This window comes from Lonchura striata, chromosome 4 (genome assembly GCF_046129695.1).
Source record: "Lonchura striata isolate bLonStr1 chromosome 4, bLonStr1.mat, whole genome shotgun sequence".
NCBI lineage: Eukaryota > Metazoa > Chordata > Aves > Passeriformes > Estrildidae > Lonchura > Lonchura striata.
Window position 1 is genome coordinate 4,268,520 of NC_134606.1, and position 27,356 is coordinate 4,295,875.

At 37.8% G+C, this 27,356-nt stretch overlaps 1 protein-coding gene across 7 annotated transcripts in view; it reads left to right on the forward strand.

Moving 5' to 3' along the window:
* CTNNA2 (catenin alpha 2) overlaps positions 1-27,356 on the forward strand; it is a 465,423-nt gene that overhangs the window by 409,240 nt on the left and 28,827 nt on the right. For all 7 annotated transcript variants that reach the window (XM_021535749.3, XM_021535753.3, XM_021535748.3 and 4 more), the window contains 5 exons: positions 10,393-10,544; positions 18,645-18,758; positions 21,916-22,097; positions 24,385-24,490; positions 27,064-27,198. In XM_021535749.3, the coding sequence (XP_021391424.1) occupies positions 10,393-10,544; positions 18,645-18,758; positions 21,916-22,097; positions 24,385-24,490; positions 27,064-27,198 (689 nt within the window). The remainder of the gene's footprint in view (positions 1-10,392; positions 10,545-18,644; positions 18,759-21,915; positions 22,098-24,384; positions 24,491-27,063; positions 27,199-27,356) is intronic.

A 27,356-nucleotide genomic window follows, 5' to 3' on the forward strand; every position in this document is an offset into this window, starting at 1 on the left:
TTCCAACCTCAGAGACTCCATGATCTGGGTACCTGTGAATCCATGCATGTATTTCAATGTTCTTTCAGTTCCTCACCTCGAGTTCCTGCCCAGATTTTATCGAGCGCTCAGGAATGATGGCAGTGATTGATTTGGATTGATTTGGATTCAGGTTCCACCCACACATGTGCACATCAAAATGTCTGTGAACATCTCACTGTTTTCATCTTTATTCCTTCCTTTTTTTTTTTTTTTTTTTTTTAACTGACCTTAATTTAATTTTAAATTAAATGCTTTTGGAAGCTGGAAAAAAATGAGTTAAGTGATGATGAAAATGAAAAAAAGCAGATTACTGTTCTCTTATAATTATTTGTTTTTAATTGTCAACTCAGAAAAATAAAACCTCTCTTGAGCCTTTTTTTCCAGACATTTCACTGCGGTCTGTGAGTACTGGGTTGGATCAACAGTGGAGAAATATGGATACAGTGTTTTGGAAAGACAAGCACCTTGCTAATGGTTTTGTTTTGTTGGGTTTTGTTGTTTTTTTTTTTTTTATGGGGAGGGGGGGGAAATGAATCTCTCATGAAAATTATGTTGATAGTTTCCAAGAAAGGGAAACTGCAAAGATTGCTTCAATAACCAGTCTCACCTCCAAATTTTATTTGTTTGTTGTTTTAATTTACAGCCATTGGAATATATGGGGTGGGGTTTTTATTGTTTCAGTGCTTTCTTGCCTGTGCTTGTCTAACAAACAGCCTTTAAAGCTAAGTGCTTGATAAAATCTGGATTCATTTCTCTGGCAGCAGTTTTAGGGAGTGACAGACTGGTTAAAGTCCTTTTAAAATAGAGAACTTTAATTTTCCTTTAAAAACCATCACAAAAATTTAGCTCTTGCTTGCTCATTTTCTTATAAATCCAAGATGAAACCTATAAAACCACAGAGTCAATGGGGCTTGCTGGGAACAAACACCAAAATCATTGATTTTGGTGGATGTTACTCATGCAGGAGTAAACCAGAGCTTCAAGGTTCAATTTTTTTTGTTGTTGTTGATTAGTTGGTTTTTTTTGATTGGTGGTTTTTGATTGTTTCTTTATGGGTTTTTTTTTTTTTGTTTGTTTGTTTGGTTGAGTTATTTTAGGGTACCTCTGTTAAGTGTTATATTGGTATTCAGATTTGTAGAAAGCTGTGAAATCATCATGTTACAAGTTGTCAATAGGAAGGGAAACTAAAAGGGTGGAAAGGAAAAGAGAAGAAAGAAAAAGTTAAAGCAAGGATAAAGGCAAAAGGAAAGGGAAGGAAATAAGAGCAAATAGAGCAGAATTGCTGTTTGAATATTGAGGTCCCTCATCCTGCTCAGTGCCCAGAGTGACCAAGGCCAGCTGAGAGTTTCCCATTGCCTTCACCGAGGAGGAGGCTGAACTCAGCAGTTACTTCCAAAGCTGTAAAATTTGAAGGCAAGAAGCCTGTGCTTCTAAACAGATGAAAAGAATTGTCCCAAGAAAGAAATCAAGGAACAGGCAATGAGGCCAGGTCCTATTTTCCAAGATTTTTGAGGTTCAGGAAGGAGAAAAAGCTGTGGCATTCTTTAAAGGTCAAGAGGTTTGGATTTAGGCTGGGAAAACTGCAGTAGACTTTGCAGAGTTCTGATAAAAATTAGGGAATGAATGGGAAATGAAAGGGATAAGAGCAGAACAAGTAGGACCAGAACTGCCTGGGAAAGGCTGCAAGAATTTCCCAAATTTTTTTTTTTTTTTTTTTTTTTTTTTTTTTTTTTTTTTTTTTTTTTTCACTGGGCTGTCTGGAATCCATCCTGGAACAGCAAGTGCCAAACTACTTTGATTACTCCTGTGAAGGACACTGGAATTTTGAAATCGTCTGATTCACACCAGAAATTCGAGTTTCAGCTTTTAGCATGTTTTAAAAATATCCCAGTATCTTTGTAACTCACTGGTTTTAAGTAGGTCGCTCCGACTTCTCTTTTGACACAATTTGTTTTATTTTGTCTTTATCAGAATGGACTGAAGTTGAAAATCAGCACTACTGGCAATTCAGCAATAAGCCTGTGAGAGTTTTATCAGTGTGAGTAGGGCAAATTTTAAAGATATTTATCACTAGCAAAAGGCAGCTCAATGATGTTATCAAAGCTAATACTAAAATGTGGGAAAGATGGATTTTTCAGCAGGGATATGAAGGGAAACAAAATGTAGAAGCAAGAAGATGAATTTAAGTATAGTTGTAAGCAAAAAAAAACCCATATTGAATCTGAGGGAGAGCTCAAAGATGTTAAATGGATCCTATTTAAAAAATAAATGATGTTAAATTCATGTTTTATGGGAGTTCAGGCAGTTATAGTAAAACTTATGGGTACCATCATCCTGAGTACATGAGATCATTTATCCAGGAGTTCTGATCAAATTATGATTTTTATTCTGCAAAGTACTGTAGCATTTTCTTTAAAGTTTTGCTAAACTGAAATCCAAAGGTCAAGGTGTCAACACCAACAAAAAAAAAAAAGTAATGCATCATTAAAAAAAAGTATTTTACGAAAGAAACAGCTTCCACTACTGCCTGATTTGATCCAAAGAATTTTTAACCAGAGAAACTCTGATCAATATATAGAAGAATGCTCTAAGAAATCATTTAAAATTCATTATAAAGCAATTAAATGAGACATAAGAGATGAATAAATCACCACTGTAGCTCAAAGCTGAAATGCACCATGGTTGGTGTATGATGCATTCATTAACAGGTGAATAGGCAGCAACAAAATTTGCCATAAGGAAAATGCTGTTTGGGCTGGTCGGGAGAGAAAGACAAGACTAAAAGATATTTTTAGTTTATTTCTCTAGGTAAATAGAACAATTAAACCTATATTATCTGCATGGACAGAAAGGTTCTGAGCAAATTCACTGTTTCAGAAAAACAGTGACATTGAAATGGGCAGCTGAGAAATCATATTTTTTTCCATGCTCAGCAGCTTCACATGGATGCTGAAGGTGTTAGGCTCTGCTTATAGGAGGATATTCCCTGAATAACCCCAAGGAGATATTTCCACATTGTTCTCCACAACCTAAAGATCTTCCCGAAATGGAAGAAGGTCAAGAAAATGATTATGTAATCAAAGAAAATTCAAGGTTTAGCTGTGAATTAACTCAGTGAGAGTTTAAAAAACCACAGGGTTATCTATTTTGGATGTGCCAGACATCATGTATAATGAAGAGTGAGTTAATATAATAGAAGTGCCCATTTTCATAAACCAGTATTATTTAGTCACTGTTCAAATCTGTTCTCAAAAACATTTTGTGCTCTTAAAAGCCTTTTTTTTTTTTTTAATTAGGAGGGTGGTGTTGGAAGTAGGAAGGAATTAACCAGGTCTAAAAAATATAGGCAGAGAAATGGAGTCGATATCCATCCACCAACTCCAACAGAATATTTTGTGAATACAAGTGTGAATTGTCCAATAATGTTTTAAAATAAAAGCACTGGTATTCCTTGCATCCCCTTGCCTACACACACCTACATATTGATATACACAAACTTCTAGCTAAGCCAGGAAGGGTGGTTTGCTTTTTACATAACCTACTTGGTGTCCAACAGCATGAGACTGCTTTCTTGGGGGAATTTTCTGGAGAGTTGGCTTTCATTTGAAATATTGACTTGAAGGGTGTTCTGTTTAGCAGGAATAGTATTTTGGGGGTGCTCACTGTGTGTAGTCAGTCTTGCACAGGTAGAGGGGAGAGTGAGGCACAAATGTCCCTGCAGCTGACATCTGTTCTCCTCCTCTGTCCAGTTTGAGATGGACCTGTCCTTAATTAGTGTCCTCCTGTGCTGGCCAGGATGCAAACAGCATTTACCTGGCTTCTGCCCTGACATTTATCTTTCTGTCAATGGCAGTTCAGTCAGGACAAAGTTTGAAGGTGAGATTTTCCCTCTGGTGTGTGTGTCCCTGTCTCCCAACACATGGTACCACAACTCCAGAAATGTCATTGATTTCTGAAATGTCCATCTCACCTGGGCTGCACATCAACAAATCCATTTCTTCCATTCCCACGACAATCTGCTGGGTTGCATAAACCCATAGATAAAGTTGGAGCCTTCTGGGAAGTGCCAGAAAACTTAACACAGTCTTGACACAGAAGACTTAGCACAGCCAAAGGATCAGGACTTGGCCATAAATTCAAGGAAGCCTGAGAACTTTGTTTTTATGGGCCTTGGCTAAATCAGTGTTTGGCAGTGAAGGCTGATTCTTCCTGAAAGTCTTGTGTTCACTGCAAACTGCTACAGGATCTCATTATTTTTCAGCTGACATACAGCTGATATTCATTATTTTACAGCTGACTTTTAACCATTTCATCAGTGTTAGACCAAGAGAGTTTGATACCCCAAACAGAGCTGGGGAATGGTCTGGAGCCCCAGGAGAGGCTGAGGGAGCTGGGAAGGGGCTCAGGCTGGAGCAAAGGAGGCTCAGGAGGGACCTTGTGGCTCTGCACAGCTCCTGACAGGAGGGGACAGCCGGGGGGTCGGGCTCTGCTCCAGGGAACAGGGACAGGAGGAGAGGGAATGACTTTAGATTGGATATTTGGGAAAGTTTTCTTCAACCAAAGAGTTGTCCAGCCCTGGCACAGCTGCCCAGGGCAGTTTGGAGTCTCCATCCCTGGAGGGATTTTAAAGTCATGTGGATGTGGCACTTGGGGACAGGGGTCGCTGGTGGCCTTGGCAGTGCTGGGGGAATGGTTGGAAGGAATCTTTTCCAACTCAAACATTTCTGTGATTGTAAGATATGTTATGTAATGTTTCAGTAGACTTTTATAAAGCTTTTTCTTTTCAATTAGCAATATCATAGTCATGACTGAAATGTGAATTTTATGATATGAAACCAGGACTTAAAAACTTTCTGTGAAGTATTTAGAATCTTCTGATAAAGAATGTAGAGTTCTTTTAGAAACAGACTTTGACAAACACTTTGAGCTGAATATGGTATCATATTTCATTCCTTATTCATCTGTCAAACAAAACAGAGAAACTGTGCTGTCTTTGACAGAGGATGTCAGATATCCATTAGGGATGATCTTTTAAATACTTGAACTTCCCAGTAGACTGTATTCTTTCTTCAGTTAAGTAAATTTTAAAAAAATAAAACAAAACAAAAAGAAGACAAAAAACAAGCCACCCAAACACAAAAACCAACAGAAGAAATTTCATCCCAAGCCCTGAAATTTTTAAGCTGTAACTTTGTGAATGTTTAATACCAAAACCTCTTAAATCTGGATAACGGCTGAGCTTTTGTCTAAAAGAGCATTTCTTTTTTTGTAGTGTAATGGATCATTCATATTTTTTTTTCTTTTTAGCCTCCCCTGATAACTTTAATTTTTCACTCCTTACTGTCATTCTAGATAATTTTCTTGATCTATGTGATATAAACAATTATGATGTTCAGGAGAAGCACAGACATTTTCAGAGATCCTGAAACTTTTAGCAGTGTAATAATCCAAACCTTTCATTCTTAAATAATCTTACCCACGACTGACCAGATTTTTAAAGCCATTTAAGGGCTACACAGATAAGGTGATTGGCCCTTAAATGATGTGTCTCTATCAACATGGCATAGGGAAAATCGGTTTTCTTAAGGATGGATACAAATGCTTAAACAAATACAGAGGTATGAGGGCCAGCCAGAGGGCACAGCTGGGTGCAGGAGAGTAATCACTTCTCTGCTGCTCAAATATCTGATTTGTCTGAGGACAGTCTGGCTCTAGGGAACAACCCCTGGTCTTTGAGAAGGGTGCTTCCCTTGGATCCAAATCCTTGGGTTCTAAAAAGAGTCAAGGATGTGCTTCTCTTTTCAAAATGAAGCTCTAAGAAATAGCTCTGCTGGTGCTTTTCAAAAATTGTCTTCTGGCCAGAACAATGCCCCAAAGATGAAACACCTGGGAATCCTTCCGTTTCAGAGGCTGATTCAGAGCCAGAAGTGTGCCAGGATTTGGTGCACAAATGGGGTTAATTTGTGCCTAAACTTGGTTTTCTAAAGCAGACCTCTGGTCTAAGCCAAACACCTCCCTCTCTGTCCACTGGGCAGAGGAAAATCAGAATTTTATCCAGCTGAACCTGAGTCTTTAAAGTAGGGTAGGTGTGATTGTCTCATGGAAGCATCTACTGTTCTCTGCCTGGTATAAGGAAAGAGATTTAAATCTTTCAGGTGTATGATGTGAGACAAAACCAGACAAATTTCCTCGCTCCCATTGATGCTACTAAAAATTAGAAACCCATGCACCTGAAGGGTCCTTGACCTTTATTGCTTTTTTTGTGTTTTAATTATCCCTTTCCACATTTCTGAACATTCACATCTACTTAAGATTCTGAGGAATTCAAGTTCCTAAATAATAAGGCCATAAAAGTACAATAAATCAGCAAGGCATTCATTTAATCTTGCATATTAATGAAACTTTTTGTTCTAATGCTACGAACAAGAACGCCCAAACATTTTTTAATTTCTACCTCAATAATTTTATTATGTAACCTAGCATTTCTCTGTCTATCAGGGATCTTATTGTTCCCGTATCACTAAATAAAATTTGCAGTGATGTTTCTAAGTACCAAAATCGCAGTACAAACTGATTGCCATAGGAGAAAAAGTCAACAGGGAATATATTTTTCGGAAACAGATAATTACTTGATAATTTTAATATGTAGGAGATATGGGTGGGTGGGAGAAAAACAAGAAGAGCTTTAGAGAAAATATTTTCTTTGTGGAACAGAGGAGTTCATAAAAAAAATACAAGTTTGATCAAGGCATGAATACACACATGGTGATATGCTGGATTTCTATTATGCATAAGCCAAAAAAAACCAGTATAATTCAAAAGAATTAATCAGTTGATAAAATGGAAGTAATCAACTTTTCCGATTCCAAATTTTTCTCCAGCAGCCATTCAACCTAGATTTTGTTGGCATTGGTCTTGCTTTCAGTGCCATTGGAAACTCATCCACAGAAAGGCTTTCAAATCTTTATTTTGTTGGAATGACAAGGTCATTGAATTAGAAGTGTTGCTATTAACTTGGGACCTGATTCTGTCAACATTTATGCAGGTGCCTAATTAATTCATGTGGTTAGGCTGAGAGATTTTAATGGACCACATTTTTCAGTCTAAGCATATGTGTGACTGTTTTCAAAGCCACAGCTCAAACTAAGAAACCAATATTTAATTTTTCCCCAGAAGTATTGATTTGTTTCTGAATCTAAAATTTATAGCCAAGCTCAGTGCATAATAAATGAATCTGATTCATTTACAAGTTTTAGCTCCAGATTCAAATGCACACCTTTGCCTGAATTTTACTTGTGGTTCTTTCACCTTTGGCACACAAATATCCTTCTTTGTGTGGTAAATAATAGAGAAAAAAGACTGGAGGTTTTTTTCATGGAGCTCAATTACCTCACCTGGAGAATGATACATTTCTCAACTCAGTTTTCGATTTTCAAAAACTTCACTGTTTAAATGACCACATATGCTTTGAGAAGCAATAAGTAATAGCCTCCTATTAAAGGTGTTTTTTTCTTGCTTGTCCAATCAAAAGTAAGCACTGATGTAAAAATACAATTGGCAAGCAAGCAATTCAAAATACAGTTTAATATCTATTCCCATTCTGAAACAGCACATAATGTGCACGTGTGGTATTGTAAATGAGGGACTAAATTCTAGTCAGGTCTGCAAAATCAGAACTGGTCAGAGAAGCTTCCACACCCAGTGAAGGTAACAAATGTCAGGAATGAATACCTTATATTCAGGAATATGAATAAAGTGTAACTTTCCACCTTATAGCCATTAAAATTTAAATTTCCCTTGTTTTGTTCTAAGAATGTCACGTGTGGCCATGACAAAGTCCAGCTGTGTCGTGTCTGCTTCCCCTCCATCGCTGCCCTGTCAAGGGAAATATTGTAAAAGCTTGGTGCAACTTATTTCCACAAATCTGCTGCCTGTCCAGCATCTGCTGGTTATTAACAGATAATTAAACATTAATTGTGCCATGTCATGTTTCATTTTATTTTGGGGTACTGAAATTATGTTGAATATAGTATAAATATTCCTTCCTTTCTTTTCTGCCTTTACATGAACCTTTATATAAGGATTATATACCTTTATCTAAAATAAACAAGTGCTTCTTTTTTTTAGGTTTTTTTTTTTCAAATCCCTGGAATTTTTACCATTAATTTTTTTTGCATTCTCCAAAAATGGTTCAGAAATTGCTTTGACTTTTTTTTTAAGAACTACTGGGTAAATCTTACTGTACTCTGTTAACTTGAACACATAGGTAAAAGATAAATTTCCTTATGCTTATGTAGATGTTCTTCAAACTGCCCATTCCTAATTCAGGCCTGTTGTACCTACTATTAATTATATCAAATAACTGACTTCCTCTGCTAGTTAAGAAATTTTGAACAGAAATTTAAGGTTCAATTTAATTTAACCCCAAATATTAGGGTTCTTTACCTCCTTTTTTGTTTTTTATTGTTGTCATTATTGCATCTCTAGTATTACTTGCTTTATCCCAACAACCCAAAATAAATCCTCGTTTATTCTTTAGGTTTATTTGTTTACATTGTATTTTTAATGATTGCTTTTTGATATTCAGGCTTGAGACTTCCTTATGCAATCATATTAGTCTCCTACTACACTTTCAAGTGTTCTATTAATTAAGGTAATTTGATATATGCATTTATTAAATACTCTTTCCAAAACTTCCATCTCTCTCAAACTTCTTTTCTAATTAAAATATTTCCCCTCTGCCTGACAATGTTTTGTTAATGTTTATTTTTTTAAAGTCTGTTGTTGCTGTCACTTTTTTCCTGTTTCTCCAGTGTATCCCAGGAACTTACTGAACATCATCTGCATGGAAAATACAAATCTGTTCTTTCATCTGTCTATATGAACATAAATATATATATGTGTATATATATACATATAGTGATGTATAGACTAGATTTGAATCACTATAGCCCTTTAAAGGTTTCCTCATTTGCATCCAATGCATAATATTTAAATGTCAGAAACAGAAGGTTTGAGCTCGTGGTTGCTGCCACTTCTTCAAAATGTAAACTAGTCTTAAATCATGTTTTTTTTGTGGTTTTAGTTTAAGTCAGATGCTGTAAAATAAATTTAAGAACATTCAGTCAAGAAGAAATTGTGGTTTCCTATCACAGTAGAAGTTCCTGGGAAAGAATGTCATTGCTCTTGATGGAAATAACACTGGAAATTTCCCTTTGTATTCATCATATGGGTTCAAGTTGCCAATAAGTGTATTAAAAATAGGGAAAATATGGGCAAAAAAAGGTAATATTTTAATTAAAAAAATAGTAAATTCAGTGATACATGATCTGGATATCTAAATGCTAGAATAAAAGTGATATGAATATGATGAAAAGATGGATATCTATAAACTTAAACTTGACCCTAGTTCCTTAATTTCTTAAGAATTAATCCAATTCCATCTTTTTATCCAGCTTTCTAATCAAACATTGTTTATGTTTGTCCTCTGTGAGCATAGTCCTCCAATATTAATGTTAAAATTATGAAAAGTAAACAAGTATAGGAATGTAGGTGCAGTATAATCAGTGGGACCTGAAGTTCATGTTTGTAGGATTTGGGTTTCAGTAGTTAGAGGACTGATTTGAAGTGTTATTCTCCTGCAAACATGATGTGCAGGAAGTGATTATACCTTCAAAGAAATCCTCCATGAAACTTGAAGAACAGTCTCTTGCTACTTTAAGCAATGCTCTGAAACCATTTACAAAAGTAAATAATAGATTTAGATTATATATTAAATAAGTTCATACCACAGCTTATAATATTTTTAGCCAATATCTATGGCTATGTCTTGTGTTATAAACATGGTGATAGTGAAGAAACAGAAGATTCATTTAGGTGTCTTCACAAAAGTACATCCTTGATTTTGCATTTTTTCCCTCATAAAATTATTATTATTTAGTATGAGCTAGAGTGTAAATTATGTAAATTAGCAGACATAAGGGCTACAGTTTGCTTTGATCACTTGATACAAATATTTGCTGTGCTCATTACAGGTTGTAAAGTTCTTAAATGAACTTTACCGCCTGCTCAGATATCTTGCAGCCTTTTAAAAGTTAGTAAAACACAGTTTTTGAAGAAAGTTTTCTATTCTTTCTTGCACAGTTGGAGGACAGAATATAGAGGTGGTTATTTCCATGCTGTCAGATAAAGTGCCAGAGCTGTCCACGTGCAGGGCGGGTACAAACCCACCCATGAGCCTCCCTGTGCCTGGCAATTTCCAGGGCAGCACGCGCTGTGCCTCCTGGAAACTATCCATGCCCCAGAGCAGCAGGAAAGCGTTCAGGAGAGAACACTTTCTCATCCTGCTGCCTCTCCTTGTGTTTCACCCAGTGATGCCACGTTTTGCTGAGCAAGTGGAGGTGGCCATTGAAGCCCTGAGTGCCAACGTGCCCCAGCCCTTCGAGGAGAACGAGTTCATCGACGCCTCCCGCCTGGTCTACGACGGAGTCCGGGACATCAGGAAAGCTGTCCTGATGATCAGGGTATGTAAAGCACCTGGAGAGTGGAAATTGGGATTTACAGGGAGGTGTCGTGGGTAAGAGCAATGCAAAAGTTCTTTGGAATCGGCCTCATGTTGTAATAAGGTTGAAAAGGTTGACATTGGAGCAGGCATGAAGCAGAAGTACATACAACAACAAAAGAATTAGTAAATAAAGAGATGAGGTTATTTAGTGGATGAATCACAATTAGTATGTTAATCAGCTAGAAGATTTGATCACAACTGCCAGTAGATGCAAACTTCATTACTGTTTCCATAGTAATGGCATTAATTTGGCAAGCTCCTAAAGTTTGTATGGATTTTTGTTTGTTTGGGGTTTTTTCCCCATGTCTGTGTGCTGCCTGGGATGCGAGGTAGGTCTGGTAAAAATCTAAATGAATAAATTATCTTGCTGCTCCAGTCAGCTGCTGCAGGGATGGTTTTTAATGTTTACTGAAGTAAAAAATATGTTATTTCAGTGTTGACTAACCAGTTGATTTAATTTGCTTAGACATCTTTTAATAAAATAAACAAACAAATAAAAGACACCACAGAACAACATCATTATTGTGATAGTAGGTGTGTGTTGCTTTTCACTTTAGTCAGCAGACAAAGATTTTAGAAAGAAATACAGCAAACCAAACCTGGTTTGGACATCTCTTCAGCAACTGAAACTTTTATTCAAAACCCAAATTACCTTGAATCTGCCCTGATGAAAGCCATGTACAAGTAAAGGTATGGAGAAAATCACAGAGGAAACTGTTGAGGCAAATAACAGGGCTGAAGCATCAAGTGATCCCTTTGAGCAAACAGGTAATGTGCATTTGTGGTTGTCAGTGTATTATGGCACTGATGTAAGACTTCAGGCAGTTGGAACCCTCCAAAATAGCTTCATTTTAGTCATCTGTCACTATGTATTAACATTTAGAGGAAAAGCTTTTGACAGGCATAATTTTGTTCTGCCAAACATAAATTCTGTTCTCATATCCAGTGCTCATCCCAGGTGGCCTGTATTATAGTCAGGGCTTGTGATGGGGCAAGCCCATCCTGTTCTCTGGGTTTGCAGCATTAGAGGATTCGCAGCCCTCCTGGAAGGGCAGGGAAATCTTTACTTGAATTATTCCCTGTGAGGGTGGTAGAGGCCTGGGAAGCTGTGGCTGCCCCTGGATCCCTGGAAGTGTCCAAGGCCAGGTTGGATGGGGCTTGGAGCCACCTGGGATGGTGGGAGGTGTCCCTGAACATGGCAGGGGTGGAACTGGACGAGCTTTAAGGTCCATGTTGACCCAAATCATTCCAGCATTCTGTGATTCTGGGAAATGAAAGAGCTGCATAGTGGAGGATCTCTATTTTCCCTGTGATTTTGCAGTTCCTTAATCTGTAACAACAGTTTCCAAACTTTTCTTAGGACAAGAAGAACTGCTTAGCACACTTCAATCTTTTCTAGTCATTTTAAACTGTGATTGTGGAATTGACTCAATCATCAGGTGGGATCTCCTACAAACCCAGGTTTCCCAATCCCCTACACAGAGTTCCAGCTTCCAGCAACCCCTTATACATCAGAGTTATCCCCAAGAGTTTGCCATGAGATGTCTTGAAAACATCTCCATCCTGGTGAGATGTTTATAATTTTAAATTTTGAATTTTGAAGGCCTGATCACTTCTTTTGTCACTGCCTGATTCTTCTGTGTACCTGGAGAGCTGATCAGTCTTCAGGCTTTTCAGTCTCCTTAGGAAAATCCAAAGTTACTTTTCCCATTATATCACTATACTTTCCACCCATTGTATGATATGAGTTAATGAATTATGTTTGCCCAGATTAGGAAGATTTATTTTTGCCTTCAGACAATTAACTTATTTATGGAGCTCAGTGTAATACTCCTTACCCAGGCAGAGAACTAAAGCACAGAAATGGACTCATTATCCACGTGAGTTAACTGGAAAAATCCACATATATAAGCTTACACAGACCAGAGTTTGCTGAATCAGAACCTTATTTGCTGTAGAAAAGAAAAATTTAGTTTCACTTTGAGATACTCTTTAACATTTCCATTTGAACATCTCACACTGCAATGGGATGTATAATTAAAGGGTGAGGCTATAAAAGCCTTTAGAATATTTTAATCTAATAATCTATCAAATATTATGCACCCTTTAATTCAGGTGGTAAAACTTCTTCAGAATTGCAAGAAAGGAAAAAAATCCAATCTTGCAAACTTTTTAGAGCATCTGACACAATTATTTTCTGGCAGTGATTGTTCATGTGCAAGCCGTGAAAGATTGAATTTGTCTGAGATGAGTCCCCTCATTCCAGATAGTAAATAAAGCTGCCTTTTAAATTAATTTTGGTTGGTATTATTATTTTTAGTAAGCTGAAGGAAAGGGTGAATACTCTCTGTTCTATTTTTTCCTCCAAAGGGGAGAATTTATTGTCCCTCTGGAGGAGAAAGGAGATTCATTTTTTTCATTGAGGACTATTATTATTATCTATACAGAAGAAAAATATATATTCCACAAGTTAAGAAGTAGTATAAGTGAATTTAGGAGTATAATTATAGAAGCTAGAAATAAAATAGAAAATAATAACTTCGTTCCAACACCTTTCCTTTTATTGTGTAAGGATGAAATTGCACTTTGTGTTTTCACAGCTGCTTATGAAATTCTCTCAGTTATTGGCCAGAAACCCTCTCTACAGTCAGGAGGACTCACAATGGCACCTTTTCTCATTCTTATGCATCTCCAAGGCCAATTTATTAAAACTTACTTGTTTTAAACATGGCCTTTGCCATTAGCAACCTCTTCTTTAGAGGCATCTACATCAACCTGAGTGTTACATTTGTTTGGATCAGGAGTGCACTGTTGGAGCCAATGTCTCTCTTGCAATGTTTTAGTTCATGTTACAGAGTAGACTTTAAACATCTCTGAACTTCATTATTTGTGGGGGATGCCTGGAGATGCTCTCTGGAGGCATCTTAGAACCCAAGGGAATGGCTGGAGCTGTGTCAGGGGAGGTTTAGGCTGGATATCAGGAAAAGGTTCTCCACCCAGAGGGTGGTTGGGCACTGCAACAGGTCCCCAGGGAAGTGTTCACAGCACCAGGTGTTAAGATCTGGTTATTGAAATTGTTAGAGAGATGGCTCTGCCTGTGTTAAGATGCAAACGAGACCATATGCTGAAGTTGATAATACGGATTTTATTTAACAGTTGTGTGACGTAGAGAGAGAGAGAGAGAGAGAGAAAAAGAAAGAGGGGCAAGGTGGGAGAGAAAGAGAGTGACAGACAGATTAAGCCTGACAGCATCTCATTGATCATCTTCTGGTCTTCTCAGTGGTGAGGGTCCCACAAAACACAGAGTTCAGTGGGTGAATGTATGTTTGGGCTAGCTGGGATTGCCTGCTGCCTCCCCTGGGGGGACAAATTTGAAGCTGTTTATTGCAGCAGACTCTGGGTCTGTGCCACCGCTTTGCATCACGTGCAGTTCTCTGCTGCAGGGCCTCAGCAGTGAGTCTGGGGGTGTTTTGGGGGTCTTTGATGGCTTTATGATGGTTTTTGACCCCTCCTCTGCTGCTCCTCACACCAATGTCCTGTGGATGTGGCCACCCCAGGGTGGGTGGGTGGGTTTTACAATTGAGCCAGTTTGTAAGGCAGGGTGGGTGTTCATTCCCTCTACCACACACCCAAAATCTCTCCTCCTCCCCATCAAATCAAGCCAGAGCTGATTCTTCTCCCCCAGCCTTGTTTACCTCTCCTTACACCTCTCTTTAGACCTGGACAATAGTACCACCTTTACCTTTGCTCAAGTTCCCATCAGGTGGCTTAACTCACAGTCCAGGTCCCCTCTGGAGGCACATTTGAACGGGCTTCGGTCCTCACAGCTTCTTTATACAGTTTTGCCATAATGGCAAAATCCCTTTTAACAGTATTTAAGCCATTAACCATTCCAGTCTCTCACACCAAGCCTGACAGAATTCAGGAATCATTTGGATAATGCTTTCAGGAACAAGTTGTGACTCTTGGGGCTGTCCTGTGCAGGATCAGGAGCTGGACTTTGATGGTCCTTGTGAGCTCCTTCCAATTCAGGATATTGCATTCTATTATTAACTCCATTTCTATTTTGTCATTAAGGGATTTTTCTTCTCCTTGGGAGAAGACCTCAGCAAAAATAACTGTGATGTCTTCGGGCCCAACTGTTTGGGTGTTTTAATGCTCTTCTCTGCCAGACTTGTCAGGTTTAGCCACCATCACCTCTGGGGCAGCCACTGGGGTGAAATCCAAAGTGCTGCAACATTTCAGGTCCTCTGTAAAACCAGAGTTGGTGCAAAATCCCATCATCTTTTGAAACATCCTATCTCCAGAGGATGTCATGGGGTCCAGTGTTTCCATTGAGTGCCTGCTGCTCCTTAGATTGAATTTGAAGTGTTAGATTTTACTGTAAATCACCACACAACTGAAGACCTGCAGTGAGAGAAGGTCTCTGATTGAGGCACTCGGGTGCTGCTTGCAGCTGAGTCACTCAGGCTGCAGTGGTACCAAAACAAATGTACAGAATAGCATGGATTTAGATTTAAAAGCACTTTGTAAAGTCTAGGTTTTTCTCTCTTTGTCTTTTAGAATTAGAGGGAATTTTCATTGTAGAAAATAGGGGAGTATCTTTTAATCTCCTCAGTCTTTGCTCTCATTATAAGGTCAGCTTGACTTGGTGATCACCATGGTAAAATTCTTGTAGTTGCATCTTACAATTTTTAAGTGCATAGCAAAGTGGAGTTTCTATCTTCATCAAGTACATTTGAGTTGGTAAAATATGAAACAAATCTATATATATGCATTTATAAATCTGCATATATATGCCATTTTATTACTTAGACTTGTATAATTCACATTTCCATACTGCAGTCACAAAAGATTAAAAATATTACATAGATGGAAGATATTTGGTTCACAGCAAGCTCTTCAATCAAACAGCCAGAGAGATATTAAAAAAATATATATATATTCAAATGCCTGGAAGTTGAAAGTCACCACATTCATATTAGAAGTAAAACATGCATCTTAAAAGAGAAATCATATATTTATTGTGTTATTTATCTGGGATTCTTCTTCACTGGAAAACTTTCTGTGAGTTAAATGAATGCTGTGTGTAGAAGATATACTGTATTTGAAAAAAAAATCTTAGGAACTCTTATGGCTTCTTCTACAAAACATATTAAAAAATATGAAAATGGTCCATTTTTCTGCTGAAATCAATCAGTGCATAAAATCCATTAGTTTTGAATATTACTCTGGTTTCTTCTGCCACTGGTGGCTGTCAGCCCTTTTTAGAAGCTGTCTCCAACCTCAGATCTGTGATTCCTACATTTGTGTAACCATAAATCCAGGTGTCTGCAAGACAGAATCAGTCTTTCTGTCTTGCAGCTCAGAGAAATGAAGTCTCAGACTTTGTTGTCTTGGAAACAAGGTTTTAAATATCAAGGTCCTGTTAGTTGTGCACAAAAATTAGAGTCATTCTGGTGTATTTAGAAGGCCTTACTAAGAGTAGTCCTTTAATTCAATATTCAATATAATTTTTTCTTTTACCTTTGTGTCTAAACAAAAGGAAGATCCTATTTTATATGGGCTGCATCTCCAGGGGATCAGCAGAGACAAAGCAATGGAGCAACAGTGAAAAGTGTGGAAATGCTTGAAATGGCAGCATACAGATAAAAGTTAACTCCACTTCTTCACCCTAATGCAAAATGCAGCTGTTTGGGGAAGAAAATGAGTGTAAAATTCACCACATTTCAAAACATGAAAAGAGTGAATTGGAAAGATCACTTTGAATTAGATCCCACTTGTACAGAGGGGAAATAGAAAGATGCCTTGTGCTTGTAGTCTATTGCTAACAGTTGCATTACTTGCTCTTTTGGTTTGCACTAGATTTTCTCCAAGTTCAACATTTATACCCATTAGATTTCAGTCTTTTAAAGGCCACAGAATTTAAGATCATGAATGTCAGACAGTAACAGCAATACATTTTTTCTGGATATTTCTTCAAGGATAAGTCCTTGCATACAATTTTCAGAATATTTTTTTTCTTTTTAAGAGGCAGCTTCATGTCTTTACTGGTTGCCATGTTGAGATGTAATATTTTGATGTAATATCTTTACTTCAAGTTTTACTATGAAAGCCTTGGAAAGGACTGCACATTTTGTTTTATAATCTTATTTGTAAAACTGGAGGCAGAGGAAACTGAGTATATTTGGGATATGAGAAGGTACTGGCTTTACAATGTTCAGTAAAACTGACTTGTTGAGTGGATTTGGAGGATGGCCAGCTGGTTTATTGAAGCTCTCCACCCTGTTCTTGTTCTGAACAGCAAAGCCCAGGCAGATGAAAAGATGAGCTTTGTGATAGCAAACACTCTGCTCAGGGAGTTGTAGGATTCTCTTTGTAGCTTGCTTGTTTATGGCAGATTTTAAGGTCTCATCCTGCCCTCGGGCACCTGACTAGAGGGAGCAAAGAGATTAAAGGTGATTGGAAACAAGACCATTGGATGGATAGCAATCCTTCTATTTTACCTGTGACAGTAAAAAGAAGGTAAATTCATTTTTCATCTGAACTTCTTCTCCTGCCTGTCCTGTTACACACACTCTCTGTGCATTTCTCTCTTCAGAGGTGCAGACCAAGTTTCATTACCACACTGTCACACTTGGTTATTTCTTCCTCCAGCACTCAGAATCAAAGCAGATATTTAATTCATACTCTCCAAGTCACACGAAGATGGCTGTGTTTTACTCTCCCCATCCTGTGCACTTCACTGTGCAGCTACACACAGGGATGTGCACTTGGTTTGGAAGCCAGGCTGGAACAGAAATATCACCAGAAGATTCCTGCGTTACGTTGGAGGCTTTGGAGCCGTTCCTGGTGACTGAGCATCCCCCAGACAGAGCTGTAATGACAACTGGCAGTGATTAGCACCTCTGCTAGGAAACTTGACATTGTCTCCAAGCACCAAATGCCAGCCTGGATAATTTCTTCTGTGCTGCTTTGGACTTCCAGGCTGTCACTGGGGGTGATGGGTGTCCAGTAAGGTGAGGATTTCTCTGCAGTTACTGTGGTTTTCTTTTCCTGTTACCTTTGTCTTGAACTGCAGAACTTACTCATGGCCAGGTTGTTGTAGCAGATGCTATTCAACCATAAAATTGAATATAATCTTCTTTCTAAAGTTTCCACTTTTTTTGCACCATCTATATTAACCATCATACTAAATACTGATTTTAATAAGACTGTCTCTCTGTATATAAATATGGGCTGTTTTTCTCCTAACTTTATGCTAGAAGTTGAAAAATCCCAAATGAACATATCCATCAATTATTTTTTTTTCTCTCTCCTTCCAACATTTTAAACAATCTGAAGCCTGAAAATATGTAACTTGATTTAATCAATCTTCTGAGAAACCTTCCCATCATTTGTAGCATCAGCAGCAGAGACATTACAGTCTCAGCTGGGGGATGAGCCAAATCTAAAGCTGTGTATATGAAAAAGACCATGTGAACTAACAAGATTACACAGATTATAAATTTCATGTTGTTTTCAAAACCAGTTGACATAATTTACAATTTCTTTCAATGGGAAATCTCCTATTTGCTTTGATTAATTTTTCTTCCAGGATATTAGCTGCTTTTTCCCAGGTATTTACTTTCTCTTTTGAAGATTACATGTAGTTTCCAGTAACATAATAATGTTAGTGTCCATTTATATATGAAATAATATTATTTTAAAATACTGCATTCCAGTTGTTAGTGTTTCCAAAGGATGTTTGTTCCTGGAACTGCATTCATCATGTTAACAGCATTAAGAGAAATTGCAGGAAGAAAAGTTGTGGCAAGGTAATGACAAATGCCATTTGTAAAGAAAACCAGGGTTGAAACAATTTAATTTTTAAGACAATTCAATTTCAGTTCCTGACTGCCGGGGCAGACAAATTCATTTCGGAGAAGAACGGAACAGCGTTTCCTGGGCAGGTAGTCAATGAAATAAGAGCTCACTGTGCAGAGGACTTGTTCTGTGTCCTTTGTAAGCTTCTCATCTCCTGTCTGTGGCTTTCTCTCCTGGGTGTGTCTCTCTCCAGACCCCTGAGGAGCTCGAGGACGACTCAGACTTCGAGCAGGAGGATTATGACGTGCGCAGCCGAACGAGTGTCCAGACTGAGGATGACCAACTCATTGCTGGCCAGAGTGCAAGGGTGAGTACAAACCCCACACGCCTCCAGTGAGTGTCCAGTAGTGACCAATAAAATCTCTGCCTCAGGAAGCAAAGGCAGTGATTTCCAGTCCTCAGGGCTGTTTAACAAAGGATGGGACCAGTCTGACGGAGGTGTTGAAGGTTTTTTTCATGTCAAACCTATTGAAGTAGCATTTATTGAATGGTCTTGAGGCTTTTGTGGTGCCTAGTATCAGCTGCTTGCTCCAGCTAGTGCTGTAAGAGGAGGCTTTGCAGGTTTGGAATGTGCTGAAACCGTGGGAGGAGGCAGCAAATTAAAAAAAAAAAAAAAAAAAAAAAATCCCATCAGTGCACCATGTGCTGTATCCAGAGAAATCTTACATTACTCATGTTTCCCAGTGTGCAAACCTGTCAAGAAGATCTGTTTAAGCTACTGAGTAGTCCCTGTAATTTAATTGTAATTGAAGACATTTGCTACTGAGTCAATGTAATTTTACCAGGGTAATTACATCATGATAAACTTCAGTCACTGTGATTTGCGACCTCAGCTTGTGCATGGGGATTGCAAATTAAGCTGATGAGTGCTTCGGGGGTCACAGGTGCTGGGGAAGTGAAGTCTGTTAACACTCAGGAATATTCCTGTCAACACTCAGGATTATGCCACCCTCAGATGACTGTTTACCTTTTATTGAATAATCTTCTCAGCTCAGATTATTAAAAAAAATGAGAATATAATTTTATGTGTAATGAAAATATATTTGACTGGAAAGAAAGTTTTTTTAAAGAAAAGCCTTTTAACATTTTTCAGGAGAGAACCAACAGGAAACTGGGAATTATCTGAATGATTTTCATGGCTGTTTCACACAAGTCTGGTTTGTTCTCATGTGCTAGAAGTGAAGCTATGGACTGAATAAGAAGTATCCTCCCCACACATTCAAACACCAGCAAAAGTTGATAACTGGAATGGGGATTTCTTACCTTGGAGTCTGGAAGAGGATTTGTAGGGCTGAGAACCTAGAGACCAGCAGGCAAAGATGCTGTGAGAGCTCAGAGGACCAGGACAGAGTTCTCAGCTGCTGTGGGCTGGGGCTTGACACAAAGGTTTTACACCCTGCAAAGAAACAGTGGAGTAACAAAAATCTGAACGAGGCTTGCTCAGAGGTGTGGGAGAAATGCAAGGCATGGATCCAGGGAAATAGGCAGAGATTTCTTTTTGTCTTAAAATTGTTTCCCTGAATACTGAATATAGATGGTAAATAAACCATACGATGTATCAGAAAAATGGGAGTTTTATCGTGACATCCCTAAGGCAGAAAATACCTGGATTCCTTACTGTGAGACTGCTGACAGAAATGTTCTGATGTAGTTGACTATCTTTTGTGATTTTTGTATTTAAAGGGCATAAACTCCTGTTTGAGATATTCAAAGTATTGACCACTGAAGCAAATCTTAGGTATAACAGAATTGAGATACAGTGCAGATTATTTTGTCAGATTTCACAGCCTTTCTCATCCTTTTGGTTACATTTAGGACTGGATAGCATGTCATCCTTTCTTGATCTGGAACCAAAATAAAGACTGCAGTAATTTTTCTTACTAAGTATTGAGTTCACCTGGGGATTTAGGAGCCCTAAATTCTATTACATTTATTGTGATTATTATTACTGCTACACTTAAATCCTTTTGCTTTGATCAGCGACACACTGTATAAACATAATATATCATAAAGACAATTCCTGAATAACATGGCACAAGAAGCAACAAATCATAAAAACCTAAAAGGAAAACAATGCTAAGCAGAGGCTGCCTAGTCCCCAGTCTGGAGGGTCTAAGAAGAACAAATCTTACCTGAACATTTTCCGTGGAAAAGATGCAAAATTTTTATTCATGCAATGTAATGGATTTGTTTAATATGCTTACCCCATAAAGCTGGTATTGTTTTAGCACAAAGACTTATGTTGGTCTTCAGTAGAAATAAAGCTGGAATTTACAGGCTGCATTTGCTGTAGGATATGGCTGCTTTGAAAGCACATCAGCAGCTGGAACAGAAATATTAAAGCACTGTTTACCAGTGTAAAGAGTGTTCAGGTGAAGCAGCCACTTGAAGAAACCCCAGGCAAGTCATACAGATAAACTTCCCAAATTTCACTACTCCTATCACATGCTCTTCAGTTAATTCCATAGTTCTGTTGTTTTATGTGCATTTTATATATTTATTTATTAGCTTGACTTACACTGCATTTTCTGTGCAAAGACTATTATGCTAACATTTGAAACTGCTGAGTTACATTGATAAGGCCTAATTAAAACTCATCTTGAATTTTAATTTGATTAACTTGCAAATTTCTCATTTTCTGATCCACTGTTTATAACCCTTTTTAATTTCAGTTTGGGAAAAGGTCAATTACGAATTTTTAAAAGCCAAGAGCATTTTAAGAATATGTAGAAAAAGACTTCAGCTGATTGAAAGTGACATAAACAAGAAAAAAATGTAACGACACTTAAATATGTGTCACACCCCATTAAATGCATAATGTGGTCTTCAGAACCCCTAGAGCCAAATAATAGCTTAACTTGGAAATCATTATTCAAAGTATCCATTTGATCTTCAAAAGTCATTATTATAATTTTCTTAGGGTTTTTTTGGAGGGGAGCAGGAACTTCTTGCTTTGTTCATGCTGGGGGAGATCAATACCAACCTGTTCAGTTTCTTTCTGCACCCCTTCCAAGAGAAAATTGGATCCATAAATATCATTAAAAGATACATTTGTTACAATTCACTTCAAATGTATTGTCTTGTGTGTCACAGTTTATTTTAGTGTTGTGTTATTCTGAAATCCTCTTTTTCTGACAGAGGATGAGACTAGGGGAGACACAGCAATTCAGTCTGCCTTTTCCCATAAATGTCACTCTTTTTATTCTTCCTCAAAATTGAGATTTAATTCTCCTTTGTCAACTGGTAAATAATCATGACATCAGAAATATAAATTTTATCATCTTGAAAGTGCAAGAGGCATAAACATGAATGTGCTTTTACCTGTCCTGGCAGAAATCAAATTCCTACAGGATCTTGCTTGGCATCTTCATCTCCCTTAAAAAGAAACTCATGCAGTTGGGACCACTGGAAAGATCCAGTTTGTAGCTTCCTATTTTCATGCCCAACTCCTGTTCTTTCTCCAGGCTATCATGGCCCAGCTGCCCCAGGAGGAGAAGGCAAAGATTGCAGAGCAGGTGGAGATATTCCACCAAGAAAAGAGCAAGCTGGATGCAGAGGTGGCCAAGTGGGATGACAGTGGCAATGACATCATTGTGCTGGCCAAGCAGATGTGCATGATTATGATGGAAATGACAGATTTCACCAGGTAAGGACAAAATAAGCCCAGCTGAGGAGCTCAGGTGTGCCACATCTTCTCTTTTCTGCTGGATTTCTACCCTTTTGAGATGATTTGCTGTTGTTGTGGAGATGCAAAGCCAAGGAATGCTCATCATATACATTGCCCTGGGTATTTGTCCAAGTGGGATTAATCATATGAAGTTTTTGTGTTATTTGCAAGTCTCTTTTATTTGCAGATCATTTTGTAAAGTTAGTCTGTGACCTTACAGACACTTCAGTGACATTTCATTTAGTACCCATCTAAATGCATGTGCCTCTCTGAACTTTCAACATTTGAGCACAATTTGTGTCAATCAAAAATAATGGCAAAACTATTTATATCATTTGATCACTGAACTTCCTTCCAAAAAAATCCCAAATGAAATGAAACTGGTTTGATCTAATGCTTCATGGGAGCCTGTCAGTAATGATTTTTTTTTTATTGCTTTCATTTCTCTTCTCTATTGATGTCTTATTCTTCTCTAATTGCAGAGAGTCAAAAGGTCACTTATTAATGATACAATGTAAACAGAATTATTGTCTTTTACTATGGTCATATTGTTAATCACACCAGGGAGAAAGGTTTACAAGACTTCGAATTCCAGATCACCATAGTAAATTATATTTTGTACAGTGTTTTTTTTTGAAGTGGGTTCAAAACTTTAAATGGTATTTATCAAAATGTGATTACACAAAACAGGATGAAAATCTTCCTGGGTTTTTTTTTCAGGATTAAAATCAGACATCCATTTATTCATCTCTTTATGTTGCCCCATCCCTGGAAGTGTTCAGTTGGTTGAGGCTCGCAGCAACCTGGGATAGTGGCAAGGGGTGGAAATGGATAGAGAGGATATTTTACAGGATTCTGTGTTACTTTTTTATTTGTATTGTCTTGGTGTCTCTGATCCTTCTGTCAACAAAAAATAGAGTGAAATCTGCCCAAACAGTGTCATTGTATCACGGAAGTAAGAAATTCTGTTCTAAAGCAACAGCCCAGAATATGCAGAGTTTCTGCAGCCTCCTGGACAACCTTTGATATATTGGCCATGAAATTATAATTGTATTTTCTAGCATCAAAAGAACAAAACTAATTTGAGAATGAGATAAAGACTACTGACACATTTGAAGTAAATAAAAAAAAAAATCAAAGTGCACTTCCATCTGCATCAGATTCAATAACAAGTTGTTTAATATATTCCATTAAAACAGAAACAAACCTTTCACACCTTTTTGTTTGGCTGTAACCTCAGCAGGGTTAGAATAGAATAATTTTTCAAATGCATGGAGCTTGTGACAGTCAGAGCTGCTCATGTAATTAATGTAGAAGCACACAAGGTCACCAAGAAGTATTTTTGCTGCAGTTTAAGTTCACCAGAAGTGGGATACTTGTATTTCATCTGTTTAAAGTGGTAATGAAAGTCTGGAAAGAAGATTAAAGTGGAAATACGTTTCAGCATGTTATTATTGCCATTATAGATTTTTTAAAAAATGAAAAAATAATGCAGGTGTTGTGCTTAGAAAAAATGCCTTTTCTTTAATTAAAAAAAGGTTGATCATATTGTCATTTTCCTCATTAAAAAAAAATGGAAAATTAATTCACTTCCAGTTGAGACTTTCTCAAGAGCAGGAGCAATTTTATTGGTACAAGCAGGATTAAAGTTTTGAGTCTGATGAAAACTCACAGAAGTCTGTGGAGACCTTCTGTCATAATAAATTTTGTTAGCTTTAATGACTAAAATCATAATTTTGTGCAACATCTTAAAAACATGGTGAAAGATCAGGCCTAAAGCTAATTATACATGTTTTAAGTGCAACATTCAAGTGTGTAACATAATGATTGTGCTTCACCTCTCTTTATTTTCCAACAAAAAATCTTCTACAAATAGATTTTCTAAAATGTGACATTCTTGTCCTAGACATGATGGGCTGAACATTTAGCACTGGCTTGGGAATCACATCATTTTGAAATAGTTGTGTATTCCAGCAACAACATTGGCTTAATGAGCACTTACAAATGCATCTACTATTAAGTACAGCTCATGTGCTTGAAGGCACCATCGGACTAAATTGCCAGTGAGGCATTTTGTAAGGGAGAGGAAATACAGCAGACAGATTTCTTAATCAAGCTGTACTATAAAGTACTTAAAAGGCAAAATAGTAATAAATTAAGAAGACATTCATGTTACTATTTTAAAAATGAGCACTAAACAGGGTCACTAAAACTGGCGCCTTTCGTGATTTGTTGAGATTGTGGGTAACTGTCTTGTGTTTCATAGAGGGAAAGGCCCCCTGAAGAACACATCCGATGTCATTAATGCAGCCAAGAAGATTGCAGAGGCAGGATCCAGGATGGACAAATTGGCACGGGCAGTAGCTGATCAGGTAGCCCCAAAATGAGCTGAAATACAACATAACCTCTATGGATGCGTTGCCGTTTGCAGGAAAAGTCTGTCTTACCAGAAAATTACCTGTTGAGAGCCTGGATCCTGATCTTCCCGTTGGATAGAAGTTGGTTCTTCTAAACCCATCAGCATTTTGCAGAACGGGAAAGCCATAAATGAGTTTCTCCAAAGCTCAGAAATGCCTGACTTGTTCCCCAGCCTCACTTCTGGGCCTGTTAGAAAAACACCTTCAGGTTGGAAAACACCTGTGAGATCATAACATCCAAAATGACTTTGCTGTTAAAAAAGCAGTCAGGAATTGGATGCTCCGTTCCCTTTGCCAAGTCCCTAGGAATGTTTAGATTCTTTCCAGCTCATTCTTCCAGCAATTTTCCCTTGATTTGGCTCTTTACTCCTTCAAGGTTCTCTGACTCCCTATTTTCTGGTTTGCCTCAGTGAATTGTGCATGTTGTAGGGTCTGTGTCCCCACTTCCTTTACCAAATTCATGTCACAGCTGGACAGATGACCTTGCTGTATATATATTTTCAGATTGGATTATCTATTGATCTGGAGAGCAAGAGGAAGCATCATGTTAAAAGTCAAGAGCCAAATTTCAAATCCAGGTCCTACACAGCTAATTTTTGATTCAGGCAAATTAAGCTTCTCTATTTTTCCCTTTTTAAATTTCATATAGTTTCTTTCATTTCATTTTCATCAAGAGAATATTTGCTGGAAGTGGGAACTGGTAACTTCCTTTCCTCTAGTCTTTCTCTTCAAAATAAGAATGTAATTTTCTTCCTCAATTAGGATTGTGATAGTGTGTAACACACCCTGCCATGGAATATGGGCCAGAGTGGCAAAAAACCCAAAGCTGTCCATTTTCCTGTAACCTCAGAAATATTTGGTTTAGGTCTTCTTCAGCAGCAGCAAGTATTTTTCCTGTAGTTAACCCATTTCAGTCCTTCAAATGTAGCATCTCTTCATTTTAACACAAGAAAGAAAAAATCTATCTGTCAGCTGATGAAATTCCTGGTCTGCAGTATTTGCAGAGGTGGAATATTTTAAAGAAAGAAATAGAAGGAGACTTGTTATGCTTAGAGTGCCTTGACTTGAGTCATATTTTAAATTTCAAAGGACTGTAACCCTAATAATAAACAGTGAAATTATTTTGAGAATGAAATATTGGTTTTAACTGCTTGCACTTCAATGATGTTTCACAGAACTCTGGAGACCCTCATGCAATATAAACTTTTTGTGGACAGTAGCAATTTTAATTATTATTCCTGTGGAAGAGCCCTTACATTTTTTTTACACTCCAAGGTATTTATATTTAAAGCCTTTACAACTCTTCAGAAGTATTGCTTTAGATTCATTCCTTTCAGTTCCTAGACTTCAAGAAGTAAATATTTTTATATTAAATTTGCAGTGGTAGGGAGAAGAGGACTTTTAGGGATTAATGCCTGAAAGTTGTGGCAACTGTCTGAGGAAGAGAGGCTCTATAGTGAAGCTCCAGCTTTGTTTATTATTAGCTTTAAAGGGCAAGAAAAAAGCCAAGTGACTCCCTTTGGGGTTATAGACAACAATATATCAAACTACTTCAACATGAGCACATTCCTTGCCAGCATTAACTGCTGGGGCCAGAGCAGTGATCTCAAGGTTGGAGCTGTGATGTTGTTGACTCATTTGCATTTAATTCTACCAGTTTTTCTTGAAAGGCTCTGATGATATTTTTTTTAAATTGAGCATAAACTCTGTATGGTGATAAAAAGGCAGATTTGGAATCTTTGTTCCCCAGGCTATGCAGGAACATTGTCAGTCAGACTTTACTGGGTAGCCCCAAAGAGTATTTACTGCAGACATGCTGTTAGCACTGGGCCCTTTTAGCTCTGTTTCGTCAGAGTGAATTACTGAGGTCTGTTCTCCTGAGGCAGGACTTGGAATATTAACTACAAGGCTGTTGTTTGTTATGCTGTTGATATTGTGAGGGACGATGCAGTTTCTATTAAGAGTCCCAGAGACTATGAATAAATTGTACTGGGGCCCTTTCTAGTTCTATTGATTATGAAACCCTCACAGCATCCAGCACATTCGACCTAATCTAATCCTCTGAACGTCTGCACAAATGCCAGGGGAGCTGCCAGGCCGACAGGAGTTGGAATTGGACTGGGGGTAACCACTCAGAACTGGGTTTATCTGGACATTAACTGGTCCATACTGGACGTTAACTTGGATGTCCAGTAGGCAACCTGGAGCTTCAAGTTAAGCCTGACTTTTTGGCTGTTCAGTATAATTCTATAAATTAATGCAGAGCAGAAATTAAAATTATTATTTTCATAATGCTAATAAAGAGGTTTCTTATTTTTCAGAAAGGAGACTCCATCTTTAGGTTGCAATTCATAAATCTTGAGTTAAATGAAAGGTAGAATTTGAGTTTTCAGATTTTTTTCTAGTACCTCATGTGAAGACAAAGTGGAACAGATCCACCAAATACATACACACCGCCACTTATCTGATTACCTGTCTCTAATCTCATTAACTCAGCTCCATCTAATCAGTATTTGTGTTGTCTGCAGTGCCCAGACTCAGCCTGCAAGCAGGATCTGCTGGCCTACCTGCAGCGCATTGCCCTGTACTGCCACCAGCTCAATATCTGCAGCAAAGTGAAGGCAGAAGTTCAGAACCTGGGAGGAGAACTCATTGTATCAGGGGTAAGCTGGGATTTGTGTTTCGCCATTTGTTTCCCATGTAGCACTTGAAAGGGAGAATTTTTGATTGCAATAATGTACAAAACAAAAATCCACTGATTTGTAAGCAAGTTGTGGTTTTTTTTTTTTAATTCTATCACCATTATTCCAGGCCTTACAAT